Source organism: Lissotriton vulgaris, chromosome 2_2 (genome assembly GCF_964263255.1).
Source record: "Lissotriton vulgaris chromosome 2_2, aLisVul1.2, whole genome shotgun sequence".
Classification (NCBI taxonomy): Eukaryota; Metazoa; Chordata; class Amphibia; order Caudata; family Salamandridae; genus Lissotriton; species Lissotriton vulgaris.
The window spans coordinates 34630064-34650196 of NC_141688.1; the positions used below are offsets into that span (position 1 = coordinate 34630064).

Consider the following 20133-nt stretch of genomic DNA (forward strand, 5'->3'; position numbering starts at 1 on the left):
TGATTCTGGGCAATATTTACATGCGCCACAAAATGGCGGCCCTAAGCCCACCTGCAGATTGTCTTCAGGCGCCAGTGCTCGCATGCAGGAGGTACCTGCACCTCGGGGGTGTATGTGCTCCCTCCAGCCTACACAGCGCAGCACCCAAGTCTCGCTACACAATCACGGGTAGAATCTTTCAGTAGATGCGTATGCATCAACCACGGCCTGCGGCGGTCCCGCCTGCAGCGTCCCCCCAGTGCTCTTGCACTGGGGGCACTCCTGCAGATCATCTCCACTCATCGCTCTCTCCTGTCCGGTGGCGGGCTGGTCCTCAAAAGCTCCATTCACTTTACCAGCGGGGCGTCTTATTACGGGCAAGATATGTCCTTGGCAGCGCTCAGTTAGAGCCCCTCCCAGCAGTGAAAGGCCTTTGGTTCCTCGGCAGCCGCGCGCTCTATTTACAGTGCTCCCCTCCAGAAGCCCAGCACGAAGTCTCGGGGCCCTCCGGCACCCGCACTTCTGCTCACTTATCTCAGCCTCAGAGCGCAGGGGGGTCCACAAGACACCTTCTGCAGAGACCCCACGCTGTCAGCCGTTCATGAAGTGGGTCTGGGCGATGTGTAGTCAATCCGGACTGCAGGATTTAATTAGGATTTTATCCCGGCGGGCGGAGCGTGCTCATAGAGCGGCCGTTCCGCTGCGCAGCAGGCCACGCCCCCAGGTGTTCACAAAGTTGATGGTGGTCATCGCAGCTCATCTGCGCAGGTTACGTGTGCTAGTCTTTGCCATCTCGACGACTGGCTGCAGAAACTTCGCATTTCTTGATGGGTCGTTCTCAACATCAAGATCTGCTAGGCACTGGCAAAGAAGTAGCCTCCTGAAGGATGAAGGGCTCACTTGGCTAGTGTTAAAGCTGCGACCACTGTGTTAGCACCTGGAGTCCAAGTGCTGTACGTCTGCCAGGCAGCAACGTGGACTTTCCTGCACCCCTTTACTGAGCATTACTGCCTGGAGAGTCCGGGGCAGCTTTTCGCCCGTTCGTTCCTGCTTGACTTCCTAGTTTAAATTTGTCCGCAGATCCACCTCAGGGAATGATATTGCTTGGGTATCTATTCCAATTTAAGGAGTCTGCAGCTAAAAGTCTCTATCAGAAGGTTAAGTTACTTACCTTCGGTAACACCTTATCTGATAAAGACTAAATCTATCTTCAGAATCCTTACTAACCCACCCACCCTTCTGTTCTGCAGACAGATTTCTAGGGTCAAGGAAGATCCCTTTCAGGGCCCCAGGTTTGACAATCCTGTGTCTGCACACTTTATGGCTCTGCTCTTCTGGTGTGCAAAGTCGTGGAAAGTAACTGACATCAGCCCACTGAGGTGGCAGGTATATAGGTGACGCGACTGTCACTGCCGGTCCCGCCGCCACGTAGAGCTTGACTGACGCCACCACCTGGCACGCAGGAGTACTGCTCCCCAAAATTTTTTAGGTCCACTTTGACACCTAGGGAAATTTAAAGGTACGGAATCTATGACTAGATATTGTCTCTACTGGATAAGGTATTACTGAAGGTAAGTAACTTGTCCATTTGTCTGCATCTTAGATAATTTGTGACAAGATGACATATGATTTCCAGTTAGTTTTTAGTCCCATTTTGTCACTCTATATTAGCTTGCATATGGAATCTCTAAATGATCTGCGCTGGTCTCCTGCTTCACTATTTTTTTTTTTTAATGTCTTGTTGTTGGTCACACAATTCCTGGTTCCAAATGTCTTATTGTGTGTAGTGTGAAATGCTAACTTAGCAGTACATTCTGCCAATATACCCAGTTTATTATAGATCTTCTACGTCATTACTCTTTATGATGTACTTTCCTAAATGTTTTCTGTGACATGATCTATTCAGGTCTCCTAGTACCTTGCCATTGCATCCACTGCCTTTGGACTTCCTTTCCGCTCTCTTCTCTGGCATTTCCTTCTGCCTTTTTTTCACTATGTTGAATATCAGTCTTGTGTATCCTCTATGTAAAGTCTAGTGCGCAACCCTTCAAAATAATCTATCCGATCAAATTGTCTAAGAATGCTCCAAAAAACTATGGACAGCAAATACCTTACAATTTTTCGGAAAACGGGAATGGCAGACCACTATTACCATTTGAATAAACCGAATCCACTCCTTAAGATTAAGGGTGTCTCCTCCACAGTGGGGAACACCTTTGTTTTTAGGTCCCCTCACACACCAACAGGCCCCTTGGTGTCATGCTTCATCATCAGGGGCATCGTACCCCTCTAAGGGGTACGGTGTGCTGCGAGCTACGGAGACGTGGGAGCATTTGTTAGACTATGTGTGGTGTTGGTGAGGGGGTATTTTGAATAAATGGGAGTGTATTGTGGGGTTTGGGAAATAGTGATAGTTAAAAAACCTGGCTCGTGGGGTGACTAAAAATTATGCACACACGCCCAAAACTGCAAAAAATGCCACAACTCCATCCACAAGGACTGGGAGACCACTACCCATGTGGTAACGATGCGAGCTGTCACCTGACTCAGAAAAGTAAGAATCTAAATTTTACTAACGGAACGAGGTGGGTACGGAAACTAACCAACTGCAATAGCAAAAATGTCATTTATATGATAACCTGCCCTTGCAATTTGGAGTATATTGGCATGACAAAAAGACCAGTGAAAACACGAATCGGGGAACATAAGAGCAATATCCGTTGTAAGAAGACGACGACAACAATGGCCACACATTTCATTGAGAATGGACATTGTGTGAATGACATCAGGTGGACAGTAGTTGAACAACTCCCATCTGAACAAGGACTCTTTGAGAAAGAGCAGAGAGAGGTTTTTAGACTGGGGACTAACACTACAGGTCTAAATGACAATATCCCCTGGGGTCAGTTAACTTAGATGATGCCCTGATGAATGTCCTCTTCAACGCGGCGTAAATACAATTTATGTAAACAGTGTCTAATGAAGATTTCCAGACTTTCCCCACATAAGCATCTACCAGACGAACCATAATATGCCCGGGGGTCTGCAGCTTTCATTCATCCTTAGAATATATATCCACTCATCCTGGTAATATGTATTCTAGGCCCCTTGGCAAAAGAAAACAAGCAAACAATGAAACGCAGTATTATGAACAAAGTGGGCGTTTTTTCCAACGAAACACCATGCACATTGTGTCCGTTAGGAGGAAAAACGGTTTACATCACTTACAACGCAACGTTTACCACGCACTACCATTACAACGCAGGTTTTACATCGCAAACCATTACAACGCATTACACTGGGGGGCGCTCTAGGATAGGGAATACATTTAATTTACTATCCATCACCTTCCGTAGTGTCCACGGGGACTGGAGTTGGAATAGTAAATTAAACTTTTCACTATCCAGCACCCCTAAGTGTAATGCGTTGTAATGGTGTGCGATGTAAAACCTGCGTTGTAACAGCATGCGTGGTAAAAGCATGCGTTGTAACGTCATACATCCGGAAAAACATCATTCGTATTGCCATAACTAACCATCATGAGATATGAGACAAGCGCAGGATAGCGCATGCGCATAACGGGTAACAAAGACAGCCATAACAGCGCTTGCGCAGCAGGACAAAACACACTGCATGGACGCATGCGCAAAGGAAAGACACGAGAAAACAATGACAGCGAGCAAGGAACCGACAATGACCATATGTGGCCATAAGGAAACCACAATCATGCAATGGCGATAAGGAAACCACAATCAGGCAATTAACTAATTAAAACCGACAATGACCATATATGGCCATAAGGAAACCACAATCATGCAATTAACTAACTAAAACCGACAATGACCATATATGGCCATAAGGAAACCTTAGTCATGCAATTAACTAATTAACTCCAACCCGGGAAAAGGTATAAAACCCCTGTTTCAAAATTCCTTCTGGCATTATCACCGGAGCCACGTAGGGATCGATCGGGAGGTATTTCCTCGTAGAAAGGTCTGATGATTGTGAGCACTGCCACCACTACATGAATGTAAGTTAAACCAAGACCTGAATATGCCTTTCTTTCTCAAACAGGTGCTAGTTAGCACACCAGATCCTGACGTTTTGGCTCATGAGGTTTATCTACAACTCCAAAACAGTTGTTGTAAATATGTAATGGCATGAAATTGACATTTTTCCTCCTCACTTTACAGGGATATAACACAAACTTTGTCCTTTCCCTCTTTACCAACAATAGTGTTACGATCAGGAAATGATTTGAAAACATCTGATCAAAAATGTCCTTATTAAGTGAGTGTGCTCTATGTTATGCGTCAGTGAGTCTAGTGTATTTTTTGTAAAATATTTTTATTCCACTATAAGCACTGGAATACAGCTATAGTAGGTCACCTGTAACCACTGGACATTTTACCTATGGATATGGAGAGACCACCAGAAAAAAATGTTTATCTTTCCTTTACAGGTTGATCAATAGACTTCTTTTTTTGCTAGGTACATTATTTTTACCTGCACTGTAATTTTTCCTCACTTTTTTTAGAAAATTCTGGTATTAGTTAGAGAAACGTGAGTAAAGTGGGGATTTGTGCACCCCGTCCTGAAGAAGGTGCTTCTGGCACCGAAACATGTCGACGCACACAAAAAGGAGGTAACGCACATTGTCAGCATAGTGACCTCCCACCCTCATTTTTAACAGCACCAGCCCGGGGGCTTATTAAATAATTTTTAGTCACCCCACGAGCCAGGTTCTTTTTAACTATCACTATTTCCCAAACCACACAATACTCACATTTATTCAAAATACCCCCTCACCAACACCACACATAGTCTAACAAGTGCTCCCACGTCTCCGTAGGTCGCAGCACGCCGTACCCCGTAGAGGGGTACGATGACCCCGATGATGGCCACCAAGGGGCCTGTTGGTGTGTGAGGGGACCTAAAAACATAAAGGTGTTCCCCACTGTGGAGGAGACACCCTTAATCTCAAGGAGTGGATTCTGTTTATTTAAATATGCCCAGGGAGAATTAATCCATTCTGATTTCTCTCTCCCCCCTCTGATTGTTAATTATACACTATTACCATTTGACCAGAGGATGCCTGAAAACTGAACGCATCTTCTTGAATGTATTCTCTATTAGCTCCCTCTGAACCCTTTCAAGTTTATCAGGCCTTGGCAACTGTGGGTCACTTTGCCTAGAAAAACATGGGTGCAGCCTAATGTCTTTGAATTTTCAATTGCATCAGATCCTACAAGAAACATTGTACTATCCTCACTCAACTGCTTAGTCCTTATTGCAGCTTAAATCTGGACGTAAAATGTTTTTCTTCATCTTTGGACTGAAATTTAGTTGATTGAATCCAGTCGGCTGCTTTTGGATCTACTCTTCCTCCTGGCTACACTATGGACCTGTTTAGATGTTGGGCGGACTAGTTGCCCTGCCACTACGGTGACGGATATCCAGTCTGCTGAAATATAAATCCCATAGGATATAATGCTATATATTTTTCGGCTGGCGTGATAGGTTACCTTTTCTAATGGAATAGCCTGTCTTCCAAGATCTAAATCCGGTCCATATTCAATTGAACCAGGACGAAAAATCACCCATTAAATTGTTATGCCATCCTCCAAGCTGTAATCAATCAATCGGGGGATTATAAGCACACACTACTCACCCGTGAGTGTCTCAAGGCGCTTTGGGGGGGGGGGGGGGGGGGGGGGGGGAAGTAGGGGTCAGCAGGTCTGATTCAGTCGAAGATAAAGGTGTTCAGGAAGGGGGCAAGTCTGATGTCTGTGGGGAGCTCGTTCCAGGTCTTGGCTGCGATGTAGGAGAAGGAGCTTACCCCTGCTCTGCAGATGTGTGGGGTTTTGGCGAAGAGGATGTTGGAGTGGAGTTTTCGATCGGGTACGTGGAGGGTGTGACTTATGTTTAGGTATTGGTGTTCGGTGTTTTGTAGGTATTTGTAGGCATAGGTGAGTATCTTGAAGGTGACTCCAGCGGAGCTTGCGTAGGTGTTAGCTGATGTGTTTGTGTCGAGGGATCTCGAGGGATCTCGAGGATGAGTCTGGCGGCGGTGGTCTGACTAGTCTGGAGCTTGCGTAGTACAGACTTGTTGATGCCAGCGTAGAGGGCGTTTCGGTAGTCCAGTCTGCTGGTGATGGGTGCGTGGGTGAGTGTCTTCCTTGCCTCGGATGGGGGGTGGGGGATTTGAATGTCTAGCGGAGGGTGTTGAAGCAGCTGGAGGTGCCTGTGTTGACCTGCTAGCTCTGAAAGAAACATGTTAGTTATAGATTACTTAACTTAGAATTACCTCCTGGCGTCAGACTGGGTCCAGAAAGTACCTCTGCGTGTCGGAATGTGGCGTTTGCCGGCTACGCGTCCCTCGTCTGGGTCGTGGTCTCTGGGATGACGTTGCGGCAGCTACTTAGACGCCGCGCTCGCGTGCTGACGTCCGTTCTTTTTCCGTGCCAGCCAGCGCAGATCCGGGAAGAGTGGTACCTCAGTCATTTTTTAATGTATTTTCTCGACTTCTCGACGTAGTGTTTCGAGTCTTCGACTCGACGCGTGTGCCTCCTTTGCCTGGAGCATGACCATGACCCCAAGACGTGCTCAGACTGTCAGTTGTTGATGCCCAAGGCTTTGTGGGAGTGGTCCTGAAAGCTGCTTGAACGAAGACTATCTGCTCCGCGCCGTTCAAAGTCCCGGTCGACCAGGAGGTCAAGGGACCGGTCGCAGAGCCATCGCCATTCTGATAAATCATCAGTCTTTGCACTCTGAGTCGAGTGAGTCGAAGAATAAGAAGTCAAAGAAGCATCAGCGCTCTCCGACTTCTCCTCGACGGTCACCCGGCCAGGCCCACGGGTGGTGCCCCCCCTGCGGCCTTGCGCGCTGAGTCCATTGAGTCAGCTCCGGGCTTTCCTCCCTCTCCCTTAGGCTGCTGTGCCTCATGGCCTTCTGCATCCTGCGGATCAATCACGCCAAGTGGCATATGCGTGCTCTGCAGTGAGACCTGATGTTCCAGTGGGCGCAGCATCTGGGGAATCTGTCTGATTACGTCCAATTCTCGGAGGGCACTGCACGACAATTGCGGTGGTTGCTCACAAACCCAGATTGGGTCATGCATATCCATCTCCCTTTCCCAACCAGAACACAGTGGTGACTGATGCCTCCCTTCTGGGATGGGTCAGCCACATGGGAGAGGCGGAGATCAGAGGCCTCTGGGCTCCTGCGAAGTCCGCGCTCCACATCAACCTTCTGGAGCTCCAGGCGATCGGTCTTGCACTGAAGGCATTACTTCCCTCTGTCTGGGGAAGAATAGTGCAGGTGTTCACGGACTGTTTGTGAGAAGTTATCCTGGCATATGATGTCTACTAGTTCTAGTGGGCACCTTGCACCAGTCTTATCGACCCTTATTGATGGTGATTGTAAAGTCAACCTTATAGAAAGCTATCCTAGGGGTAGCAATGGCGAGCAGTCTTCAGGCTATGACTTCAGAGAGCAAATTAAGCTAGTTTTTAAACCAATTATAATCTCCTGAGTACCAAATGAAAACACGCCACATAAGGTATATATCAAATATATATGTATTTATTCTAAACACAACCCCTCTGCACTGTTTATGAGGTCAGAGTTAAAAGTAAAATACAAGGATACGCTGCAATTAGCATAAGATAAGTTGCACAGTATACGTGTCGCCCTAGGGGCCTCACAAACCATATACTGAGAAATAGAAAGCAGGCCTGGAGCCTGTGAAATCGCTGGGGATACTCAGGACAACCAAAGGATAGGATGTAGGAGGCAAACGGGAGACGCATGCAGTGTCTAAACACAGCCGCGGGTTACCATTGACTTTCTATGGGAAACAAACAAGCTGCAATTTTACAATTTAAGGACACTTCTAAATGAACTACGATGGAACCCTTTTAGACTTGGACACTAGGAGGGCCAATACCCTGGAGACTACCAGAGTACTCGTGTTACCTCGCCCTCGAAAGCCGGGTGAATAGGTCTCTTTTGGTGTCTGGTTTCGGTGTCGATTTCAATGGAGATCTACAAAGAAGTGCTGCAGGCGACCAGAGGAAAAGACTTACTCAATCTTCCAAATATATTAGCTTCATTGTATGTTGATAATCATGATATTTTTCTAAAATTCTTCAAGATCTAATGAATGAAAGGTTACTTAAATGGTTATTTAATTAATTGGTAACCAAATCTTCAGCTTAGCAAGGTGTGACCCAGGTTTTCATTATTTCTATACCATTTTCAACCTTCAAATTAAATAATTTTTCTTAATAAGTCACTATGTAGATGATACTGGACTGTATACTTTTTTTTATCGCTACTCCAGAGGACACCTTCGGTCTTTTCTTTGTCTGTGATGTCGAGGCCTGGTGACTAAACACTCGTAAACCGCATCCTCTGACAATTGAAGATCTGCTGATTACGGACAATTATATTCATTATCGGTTAGATTCCATTTATGTTCTTGGTTTCAAGTCTCCATTATTTAAATGCACTTATTCCCTTAACTGTACACTGGACCAAAAAACGCCAAGAACAGGGGTACTTTCTACGTGCGTATCAAATTTAAAAACCATAGTTCAGTCCTTGTTCTTCTGGAGATTGGACTGAGGTATTTTATTTTTTGGGGCTGTGCCAAATTTATTTATTTATTTCATTTTTATAGCGCTACAGCTACCCAACAAAGGGTTTCCCGGCGCTGATGATAGACTATGTTGAATTGTGCAGTAACAGGGTAAAAAAAAGCAAGACGATGCACCCATCTCTAGTCAATTTGAGGACTATATTTGTTTTGTCTTAATTTATAATGATGTGGACAGCAAGACTTGTTCTACTTTAGAATGAATTTTAAAGTACAATTGAAGCTGCACCTCTCCTTGCTCACTCTTTTACATCTTCTTTTTTCAGGTATTTCGATGGCAACTTGGAGAAGCTCTTTGCAGAGTGTCATGTCATCAATCCCAGTAAAAAGTCTCGGACACGTCCGATGAATACTAGGTCGTCTGCACTGGACATGCCCTGCCAGATTTGTTATCTGAATTACCCCAACTCAGTGAGTACCCCGCGACACAAGGCAGGTGGATATGGAGTTTCTCTATACAGCGCTGCAGTGCACATTTACTGTAATGGTTAAAGTGACTCAATCAGCCCAGGTCATATATTATTTAATGTGTTGCACTCCAACTATTTTACTTATTACTGTTTTTAAATGTTTTCTTTGAGTTGTGTGATCCTAGGAAGAGGTTTATACTATTCAGGCTATAATATAATGTGGTTGTAAGGAGCGCTATACCTATTACTGTGTACCTGATTTACAGATCTTGTATTCCCTCTTTGCAGTTTTTTTACAAACTTTTTAACACCATTGTATCACATTTGAAATTGGGAACTTGGTTTTAAAATTATAAGATTGAGAGGACAAGTAGTTAAATGTGATCTATTGAAGACAGTGATAAAATTAAGTGACTCAAACAAGCACATGCCTAGTCTTAAACGAGCTTCTAGACTTCTGCAATACACATGTAAAACAAAATTCAAACATCACATTCCAGTCATAAAAGGTAACTAGTATTATACAGATTAATATTTCAATAAGATGGAGCATTCTGTATTATTCCAGGATTCAATATTAGTGTTTGACACCGAACAAAGCTGGGAAAGGATTCCATAGAATTGCATCGGTTATTTCACATCCACGCCTAGTGTGGCACAGCTTTGGGGCACAATGTGTGGGGTGAAGTTCATCGATTTTAGATAACTAGCCATGGTCTGTTCATAACCTAGAAATATGATCATACTTCAAGCCAAACACTTTCTGAATGGCTCTATTTTGAAAAGCATTCAACCTCTTGATAGAATACTGTGAAACAGTATGAAACTACTTGCAATAATGAAATCTTGAAATGGTTGATTCCGAACAAATAGCGCCTTTTGACAATTTGTGTAAGTGGAGATGCGATACCTTAACACCAACAATGTATAGTTAAATAACAACTTAAGTAGCAGGTATGTGTTAGAATTATGCTCAGTTGGGCTCCTGATCATGATATCCTAAGCGGATACTACCTATGTCTTTTGTTGCCTTATTTTTATTTTCAAACTTTGGGTGCCCTTCTTAAATATGGGACCAGAATAGAGTGTTTACCTGGCTTGTATTGCACATGCTTCAGGATGTATACTCAGCCATGCTCTTAATTCCTCTGTGGCATGCACAATAGTCATACTTTTTCCTGCTGATCAATGTAATTTGAGGGTGTCCTTCTCAAGCTAAGCCATACTCTACTATAAATCCTATTCCCTTCTCTTTCAAGTATTATTCCTAGCTGTTTTTTTTTTGTTCGCTTCAGCAGCCTTTGCTGCAATACTCGAATTTCAAGCCATACATCTTGTGTGATGCTACTTAAAGCATCCGAACAACCTGCATTCTATCTACTTTGCCAAGATCCCTCAAAAACAAACTATTTCATAAGCATGACAATGTGACCACATTCTCCTTGCAAAATAGTTTTTCAAGGAATTTTTTTTTTTTACTTAAGTACATGTACTCTGAGATGGGGCTCAGTACTGCTCAGCTCTTGCCACTAAAAGTGAGACAGCCTAATTGGGGACGCTCTTTTTCCTGCATGGAGTTTGACCTCAATATGGTCTTATGTTGGGGTTCTAAGTTTACTAATCATTGCAGATTAAGAAGTGTAAGAAAGGGAAATAAACTACGGACAATTTCCATCTGTACACCCAGAATCTGGAACAAAATCCACTAGTCTATTTGCACTGCCACAATAATGCTTATATTTAGAAAAGCGTTTAAGCCATACCTCTTTAAAGAACATTTCATCACATTAGTTTGACAGTCAACAAACTACCTACCTCCCTGAGTCAAAGTAATGCTTGTCCTTGATGCTGTACAGAACTCCGCTGAATTGTCATTAAGTTCTAGTTATAAAAATACCATTTACGTAAATACATGTATTCCTACTTCTGTATATACCATACATACATTTTGAAGGTGTAGAGGTTCCCACAGGTTTAGCTGCGTAAGCAAGAAGTCTTATTGAAATTTTACTATGAACAAGAATTACAGACATAAGATTGCACCTGAGGGGATTCATCAGAAGATAAGGTGTTTGGTGTTCCCTAGTCCAGTCAAGTCAAAGGATTTATATAGCGCACTACATACCCAGAGGGTCTCAAGGCGCTTAAGGAGGGGTGGGGAGTTACTTGTCAAATATCCACGTTTTAAGTTGCTTTCTGAATGCTAGGTGGTTCTGGGTAAGGCGAAGGTAAGTGGGAAGTGCGTTCCAGGTTTTAGCTGCAAGGTAGGAGAAGGATCTACCTCCCATGGTGGTCTTGTTGATGTGAGGTACAGTGGCAAGGGCTTGGTTGGAAGATCGAAGCTGGCGGGAGGGGGTGTAGAAGGATAGTCGTGTGTTGAGGCATTCTGGTCCGATTTCGTAGAGTGCTTTGTGTGCGTGGGTTAGGAGCCGGAAAGTGATCCTCTTATTGACGGGAAGCCAGTGGAGGTTATTCAGGTGACCAGAGATATGTTCTTTACGCGGGATGTCTAATATGAGCCTGGCTGAGGCGTTTTGGATTCGTTGGAGTTTTTTCTGGAGTTTAGCGGTAGTCCCGGCGTAGAGGGTGTTTCCATAGTCCAGTCGGCTCGTGACCAGAGCGTGGGTGACCGTTTTCCTAGTTTCGGTGGGGATCCAACGAAATGTTTTTTTGAGCATGCGAAGAATGTTGAAGCAGGATGAGGAGACGGCGTTGACTTGTCTGTTCATTGAAAGTGAGGAATCCAGGATGACGCCCAGGTTCCGTGCGTGGTCTGTCGGGATGGGTGCTTTTCCAAGGGCTTCTGGCCACCAAGAGTCGTCCCATGCGGAGGGGGAGGTACCTAAGATGAGGACTTCTGTTTTATCAGATTTCAGTTTCAGACGGCTGTGTTTCATCCATTCGGCTACTTCTTTCATTCCTTCGTGTAGGTTAGTTTTGGCGGTGCTAGGGTCATTGGTGAGTGATAGGATCAGTTGAGTGTCATCCGCGTAGGAGATGATGTTGAGGTTGTGTTGACGGGCGATGGCCGCGAGGGGGCTCATGTATACGTTGAAAAGGGTGGGGCTGAGTGAAGATCCTTGTGGTACGCCGCAGATGACTTCAGTGGCCTCTGACTTGAATGGTGGGAGGCGGACTTTCTGGGTTCTTCCGGTGAGGAACGAGGTGATCCATTCTAGTGCTTTTCCTTGGATTCCGATGTTTCTGAGGCGCTGTAGAAGGGTGCTATGGCAGACTGTGTCAAAGGCTGCGGAGAGGTCCAGGAGGATGAGGGCGACTGTGTCTCCATTGTCCAGTAGAGTTCGAATGTCGTCTGTTGCTGCGATGAGGGCGGTCTCAGTGCTGTGTTTTGCTCGGAAGCCGGACTGTGAGGAGTCAAGGGATTTGTTGGCTTCGAGGAAGGCGGCGAGCTGGTTGTTGACAGCTTTCTCGATGACTTTGGCCGGGAATGGAAGGAGCGAGATGGGGCGGTAATTTTTGAGTTCGGTGGGGTCCGCTGTGGGTTTTTTCAGAAGGGCGCAGAGTTCAGCGTGTTTCCAGCTTTCCGGGAAGGTGGCGGATTTGAAGGAGCAGTTGATGACGTCTCGGAGGTGCGGTGCTATGATGGAGTCTGCTTTGTTGAAGATGTGGTGAGGGCATGGGTCTGTGGGGGATCCTGAGTGGATGGAGTTCATCAGGCGGATGGTGTCCTCAGTGGAGATTGTGCTCCAGTCATTAAGGATGTTAGAGGGGGGTGAAGGTCCAGCAGATGGTTGGGTGGGTTGGTCTCCGGGTTGGTTGTCGAAGCTGTTGTGGATGTCTGCAATTTTGTTGTGGAAGAATGAGGCTAGGGAGTCGCAGAGGGCTTGAGAGGGGGTGATGTCGTTAGAGTTGGCCGAGGGATTGGTAAATTCTTTGACGATGTTGAAAACTTCCTTGCTGTTGTGGGCGTTGTTATCTAGTCGTTCCTTGAAGGCGGTTTTCTTGGCCTTTCGGATCAGTTGATGGTGTATGCGGGTGGCGTTTTTGAAGGCGTCCTTGGTGCTGGTGGTTGGGTCTTTTTTCCAGGCCTTCTCAAGGGAGCGGCAGAGTTTCTTGGATTTCTTAAGATCATCGTTGAACCATGAGGCCTTCTTGCTGCCAAGTTTGCTTTGTCGTTTTTTCAGTGGTGCTAGGATGTCGGCGCTGTTGGAGCCATAGGGTGAGGTTGGTGGCGGCTTGGTCGGGGTTTGAGGAGTGGGCTGGGGGGTTTAGTAGAAGCGATGAGGAGATCTGGTCGATGGTGATTTTGTTCCAGTTTCTTTGCAGAGTTGGTTGGGGGTGGTTGTTGGGTTTGGGCTTGTTGTAGGTAAAGTGAACGCAGCTGTGGTCAGTCCAAAGGAGATTCGTGGTGTGGCTGAAGGAGACATGATTGCTGGAGGTGAAGATAGGGTCGAGAGTGTGACCTGCGATGTGGGTGGGGGAAGTGACCAGTTGTTTAAGTCCGAGGTTGGCGAGGTTGTCCAGCAGGGTGGTGGAGTTGCGGTCGTTGTTCTTTTCAAGGTGAAAGTTGAGGTCTCCTAGAAGGATGTAATCTTTGGAGGGGAGCGCGTGTGGAGTGATGAAGTCCGTGATGTCCTCACTAAATTGTGCGCGGGGTCCTGGAGGCCTGTAAAGGAGGGTGCCTCTGAGTGTGGTGTTGGGGTCGATGTGGATCTGGAAGTGAAGGTGTTCAGAGTTGGCGAGGTTGATGTCAGAGCTGGTTGAGATTTGGATGGATTTCTTATGGACGATAGCGATTCCTCCTCCTGTGTTGCCGGTACGGTCCTTGCGTATGATCTTATAATCTTCTGGGATGGCAATGGTGATGTCTGGGGCGGAGGAGGCGTTCATCCATGTTTCAGTAAGGAAGGCGACGTCCGGAGAGATGGTGTCTAGTAGATTCCATAGGTCAATGGCGTGCCTGTGGACCGATCGGGTGTTGAGCAAGATGCATTGTAGGTGGTTGGTGTCGGGAATCTGAGGTGTGATCGTAGCGGAGTGGTTGACGGTGCAGAAGAATTTGCAGGTGTAGCATGAGAAAGGTCCATGGGTTTGTCCAGGAGCGGCTTGGACGCAGTTGGGGGGACGGCCGGGGTTAAGGGCTAGGAGGGTGGTGGCATCGTAGGTAATGCGGGAGGGCTGGGCAATGTGAGGGCCAGGGGGTCTGGCGCTGGGCGCGGTCCAGGCGCGGACGGGCGTAGACGGGCGTAGACGGGCTTACCTTTGGCGCACCTTCGGCGTGGCCGCTGCGCGTTGGGACATCAGGCATTTAATGGAGAGTGGAGGGGGCGGAGCGTGGGAGGGGGATCTGGGAGGCGGGATCGAAGGGGGAGGGGCGGGCTGCAGGCACAACAAAATGGAGGGGGCGATAAACACCAACAGGACCGGGAAATGCGAGCTGGCACTGGAGCACGGGCACAATAGCAGTCTCAGATAAGTGAAAGCAGTGCGCAGCTTTCCTAGATGCAATATGCTAATCAGGCTCACCAATGTGTATTTAACACAATTCACGTACAAATCTCACTGAAAGCAGGGCAAAGCTGAGCGCTACTCGGCCAGAGCGTGTGCAGATCTAGTAAGTGCACAATCAATAAACACAATTCACGTGGTTATTTCAATGAAAGCAGGGCAAAGCTGAGCGCTACGCGGCCAGAGCGTGTGCAGATCTAGTAAGTGCACAATCAATAAACACAATTCACGTGGTTATTTCAATGAAAGCAGGGCAAAGCTGAGCGCTACGCGGCCAGAGCGGGTGCAGATTTAATAAGTGCAGAGATATACAATGCCAAATGAGCAGCGCTACAATACCACAATCAGCGCTATGGTTTCAGGAGGGAGGGTGGAGCGGCCGCCTCACACGGAGTTCCAATGTCATTTTCCCTATGTTAGCCTAATTATACACATTTTAGGGGGCTTTTGTTTTGCACAACTTACAAAATACCACGCTTGTTTTTGTGCCACATTGTATTTTCACAGTCATTACATGTTTTTGTATTTTGTTCTTTTCATGGGATTTAATTGGAACAGCCAATGCAAGGTCAAACATGATTGCTCCTTGTGCTCTGTGGTCGGACCATAGCACCTAGACATAATAAAGAAACCCAGCTGCTGTTTTTCAACACATCTGTTTTTTCATATAACCTGGGGTGTATAGTTTTAGCCCCTTCGATGCTCATGACGGAACTGTTCCGTCATGAGCGTCGGTTGGCCTGTGCTCATGACGGAACCGTTCCGTCATGAGCCCGTTGGCTCATTAGAACCTTCATGCACAGCGCGAAGATTCGCGCCACGCTGAAGGTGTTAAAAACAGACCGAGCGGAGACTTCCACACAGAGCAAAGACCCTGAAATGGAATGGCTGCGTCAGCTGCGATGGAGGTCAGCTATCTATGCCAAAGTATGGGGTTCGCCAGTACGCCCAGGTATCTATATAAAACACTTCACTTCAATAGTAGAGGTGGGTTTAGGAAAATGTCATATAACATGACGGCGCTTATTGTTGTATATGGCCTTTTAATCATAGTAATGACATTATTGACCTGCATTTGTTTTCCAATTGCGGTGCAGTTATTGCATATTAGAGCATGATGTGGAGTGGAGTGGTGTGGCTCACTGGTTAGAGGCGGCAGACCCGGAAGCATAGAACTGCCCAGGACCAGGGTTCAATTCCCGACGCAGCAGGGTCAGCGGACTTGATAATTCTCGCCTCGATGCCTACTCTAACCAGGGATCATACTCGGCAACTCTGGGCATTAGCTTGCCTCATCTCTACAACGGCCCCCACATTCGCCGGGGATGTCTGGTTTCACCTTGGAGATACCCAGTAGGGACCATCTCACAGGGATAGCCAGGACGGGTTCCCCAGCCGTCTACAGCGCCACGATGCCTCAGGGCAGCAGTGCTCTTTACAAGACGCATACATTTACATTTACATTTGATGCTTCAAATAAATATTGTCAGCTACCTTTTTTGCCTTTTTAGGGCTCGGGCCTCCCCCACGAAGTGGGTGGAGCTTCCGAGCTCTTTAGTATTCGAAAAAAGAATTCAGAAAGGAGTCCAGGCTGGCACATTCCAGAGTTTTATGGCATCTGCCTAGTGATTCGTCTTCGCTGTGCTGTGTATTTAGTAGCGTTGACGTGATAGGCTGTATGTAATGTACGCGTGCCCGATTTGGCATATTGTGTGCGCGAACGAGCACGGAGAGTGATTAATCTTAATTAGGAGCTGTCAGAGTGCCCGTGTAATGCAATCCAGATGTTGTGCGCACGTTCACCTCTCTTCCCGCGCCACGATTGCCCTAGGCTCTGCGCTGATCGCCTGAGCACTGCACGCCGTCGTTAGGTGCGCGATCGCCGTCGTTTTACGTTTGGAAGGTGAGTGCCATGCTCTCTGCCCCCCCGCCCCGTCCTTGGGTTAAATCCAGGTTGTACAGGGCCCGTCACTGGGCGGGGGAGTGGACGTGGCCAGGCTGCGGTCTCACTGCATCGGGTAGGCGGGCGTAAACACTGATACTGATACTGCAGCGATGCTTAACGCGTGGTGTGCTAGGTTTCCCCGCGTTTCAGAGGAACGGGTTCACCGCCGTCGACGGCAGCGCGGCGAGCGGTCTAAATAGTGGAGTGAAGCTTCAGTCTATCTTAGGGTGAGTGTGTGCCCTCACTGGCTGCTAGTATGTTTTTGCACTGTCTGCCCGCCATTGCCCCGCATTATGGACTGCTCGTCCAAAGGGACCCCGTGCAGGGACGCATTGGTACAGTCGTCCTGCCATTTACCAAAGGAGGTGGACAGCACACTCCAGGGTAGCTGTCCACCTCCTTGTAGGGAGCGTGTCTGAGTGGTTAAGTCGCAGATTTAAACCGAGGGTCGATGGATGGATGGGGGGGGGGGTGAGTTTGCCTTATTGTCTGCCACGAATGACTTTCCGACTCATCCCGCCATTTACTGTGCCGCAATTTCTCATTACTGTGGTTAGCTCGCTCGAAGGTAGCGTGGCATACCATATCTTCCCGAGAATTGTGGGAAACCGGTCATATAAATGTGATTTATAGGGGCTAATGCCAAATAAATGCGTTTGTAAGGAACAAATAACAAACATGTCGGGCTAAACAACGAATATGAGACGGAGCAGATAAAAATGTACAGCAACCCTCCAGAAGGAGAATAATTATTGGCCTATTGTTGCACTCGTTGGTGCAATCTAACAAAATGTTTTAAGTGTGAAACTTAGTGCAATTTAACAAAATGTGTGAAACCTAGGCGCGCTTGATTCACAAAAGTAAAGCGCATGTAATGTGACGCTTTAGTGTGGTGTGTTTGTGAAGGTTACGCATGGACAACTCGCTCGAAGGTAGTGGTTTACTCCGTCGTCGAGCAGACGCCTGCACAAACCTCGACTCGCTACGCAGCAATTCTTACGAACCCCCTCAGTGACAATGTCGCTGTTTCAAATAATGCAGATAACACAGGCGTACACAGCGGACGTACAAAGCAAGCTTTGTGAGCCGACGTATACACTCGTAACGGGATCTTCACTTGCACTAAGCTTGTTCGGCCCCACAGAGCATAGGTGCACAGGAATGTAACTCGAGGCAGTCGTAGGTTGACATGTTGCGTTAAGATTTTAACAGGGAAATTGCCCCGCACACGCGACACTATAAATGCTGCAGGACGTCTGAGGTTCACATAACAGAACATGTTACACACCAGAGCGCCGTGTTCGACTAGAACGATATTCTTTCTAAGGTGTTTTACTTCTTAGTGTGTCTCTGAGGGGACTCTGCGAACTGGCACAATCCTTTGTGTGCTGTATCTATGCAACCCTCTGTGAAAGCGAGCATATAGCGCAAATGACCAACATGAGAGGCATTTGCTACCCGAAAGGAGTAATAACAGCTACACAAAACTAGCATTGTGATCCTGCAATATAAATGTATGAAATAGTTTGGAGACCTTAAAATGATCAAATAGGACCTCTCTTATTAGAAGGAATTTTTTTAAGCAGGTTCCCTATTGCAAGCGTCCATATAAAACACAGGTTTAAGTGCCTATTATTGACGGCTCAAAGGACTGGTCCCTGATGCACAAAGAGGGAACTGTTCCAAGGGACGAGAGCGGGTTTAAATTGCTTTGAAACTAGGCTCCCTTTTGGCAATGTGAATACAGCAAGTGAGGTCTGGAGCCTACATAGCGTTCATTGGACTAGTCTTCCTGTAATGTCATGCGATCGATCCTTTTGTATACATGGAAGTACATAAGTCAATTACAATGCCAGGCAATTCGCAGACGGTCAAGTGCGAGTTTGTGGGAAAGTAAGAATCACAGTATACGGAAACTGTTGTCATATTTCCCTTGACAATTGTGCCAAACAATTTACCTGTTTTCCCTCACCCTGCCACGCTTGGCTAAGGCGAGCGCATTGCAAAAATATACAAGGGTCGAGTAAACTTGGTCTGAAAAGCTTCTGACGCACGTGTCGAACAGGCTCATGTGTTGCAATTTCAAAACAAATGGCTGCTTCTAAAGAGCATTTTCAACTTTAAAAGTTACATTGGAAGAGACTTGCCATTGCTTCAAAAGAGCATTTTCAATTTTAAAAGTTACATTGGAAGAGACTTGCCATTGCTTCAAAAGAGCATTTTCAATTTTAAAAGTTACATTGGAAGAGACTTGCCATTGCTTCAAAAGAGCATTTTCAATTTTAAAAGTTATAGTGAAAGAGACTTGCCACTGTCCCAATGTCGATAACATGAGTGCCATTGAGATGCTAACAATTTACAAGTACAGTGAAAGAGACTTGCCATTGCTTCTAAAGAGCGTTTGCAAATTTAAAAGTTACAGGGAAGGAGACTTGCCATTGTTCCGATGTCGATAAAATGAGTTCTATTGAGATGGTTGACGAAAAAAATGTATGATACGGTGCCAAGGTAGCCCCAAGTGTGAATATGCACGTTACACATGCACGCCGTTATGTTACCGTATGCTTTGTAATTTTATGATATGTGGTAGGTAAGGTTACAACCGTTCAGTCAAGTCCCATGACAGTGTTATCCATGCACCAACCCTAACCAGATTCTCAGCACAACAACTGCAGAAATGTTTATGCATGAACGAAGGCATTACTCTTCCTGAGAGGCCTCAGCCTCTGTCGCCACACCCACTACCCGCCCTCTGTCGTCAGCTAGGAATAACAACAACACTCACACGCTTGTGAGGGTCTGTAGGTACAGCGGAAACAGGATATTTAGTCTAGGTCGGTGTAAAAAGATACTGCACAAAAAATTAAGACACTCCCACCCACAGCCGAGGAAAAGTTCACACAAACTTCATTAGTATTCTGATGACCCAGTTGTCCCTATTTAATTTCATCAGTGCCTAGTGATTCAAAGTTTGGATTTCGTTTCTATTCTTTGTTCATACATTGTTTAGTGTAAATCAGGGTGTCCTAAACTGATATGCTTTCTTGGCTACCATTGCAAGGACCGATTTAATCTTGTTTCTTGAAATGCCTAACATGCAGTGCTGTGTTTTACTGAGTGGCTGTGTATATTGAAATGCAGTGTGCAGGCCTGTGTTTTCTTAAAGATTTCAGCAACCCCCTTTGACAATTTTTTTCTGTGAATTGACAGTGAATTTATTAAATATTTTAATTCCTTCTTCAAGTGAGTAGAGTAGTGAGTAGAGTAGTGAGGTGAGTAGAGTAGAGTAGTGAGTAAAGTAGTGAGTAAAGTAGTGAGTAGAGAAGTGAGTAGAGAAGTGAGTAGAGAAGTGAGTAGAGAAGTGAGTAGAGAAGTGAGTAGAGAAGTGAGTAGAGAAGTGAGTAGAGAAGTGAGTAGAGAAGTGAGTAGAGAAGTGAGTAGAGAAGTGGAGAGTAGTGAGTGGAGAGTAGTGAGTGGAGAGTAGTGAGTGGAGAGTAGTGAGTGGAGAGTAGTGAGTGGAGAGTAGTGAGTGGAGAGTAGTGAGTGGAGAGTAGTGAGTGGAGAGTAGTGAGTGGAGAGTAGTGAGTGGAGAGTAGTGAGTGGAGAGTAGTGAGTGGAGAGTAGTGAGTGGAGAGTAGTGAGTGGAGAGTAGTGAGTGGAGAGTAGTGAGT

The 20133-nt window shown here is 46.3% G+C and overlaps 1 protein-coding gene across 4 annotated transcripts in view; it reads left to right on the top strand.

Annotated features, from left to right (window-relative positions):
- Nucleotides 1-20133, top strand: part of ARIH1 (ariadne RBR E3 ubiquitin protein ligase 1) — a 616333-nt gene that overhangs the window by 146516 nt on the left and 449684 nt on the right. For 2 of the 4 annotated variants that reach the window (XM_086959245.1, XM_086959244.1), the window contains exon 3: nucleotides 8905-9070. In XM_086959245.1, the coding sequence (XP_086815371.1) occupies nucleotides 8905-9070 (166 nt within the window). The remainder of the gene's footprint in view (nucleotides 1-8904; nucleotides 9071-20133) is intronic. The other 2 variants (XM_086959247.1, XM_086959246.1) reach the window with 1 other exon arrangement.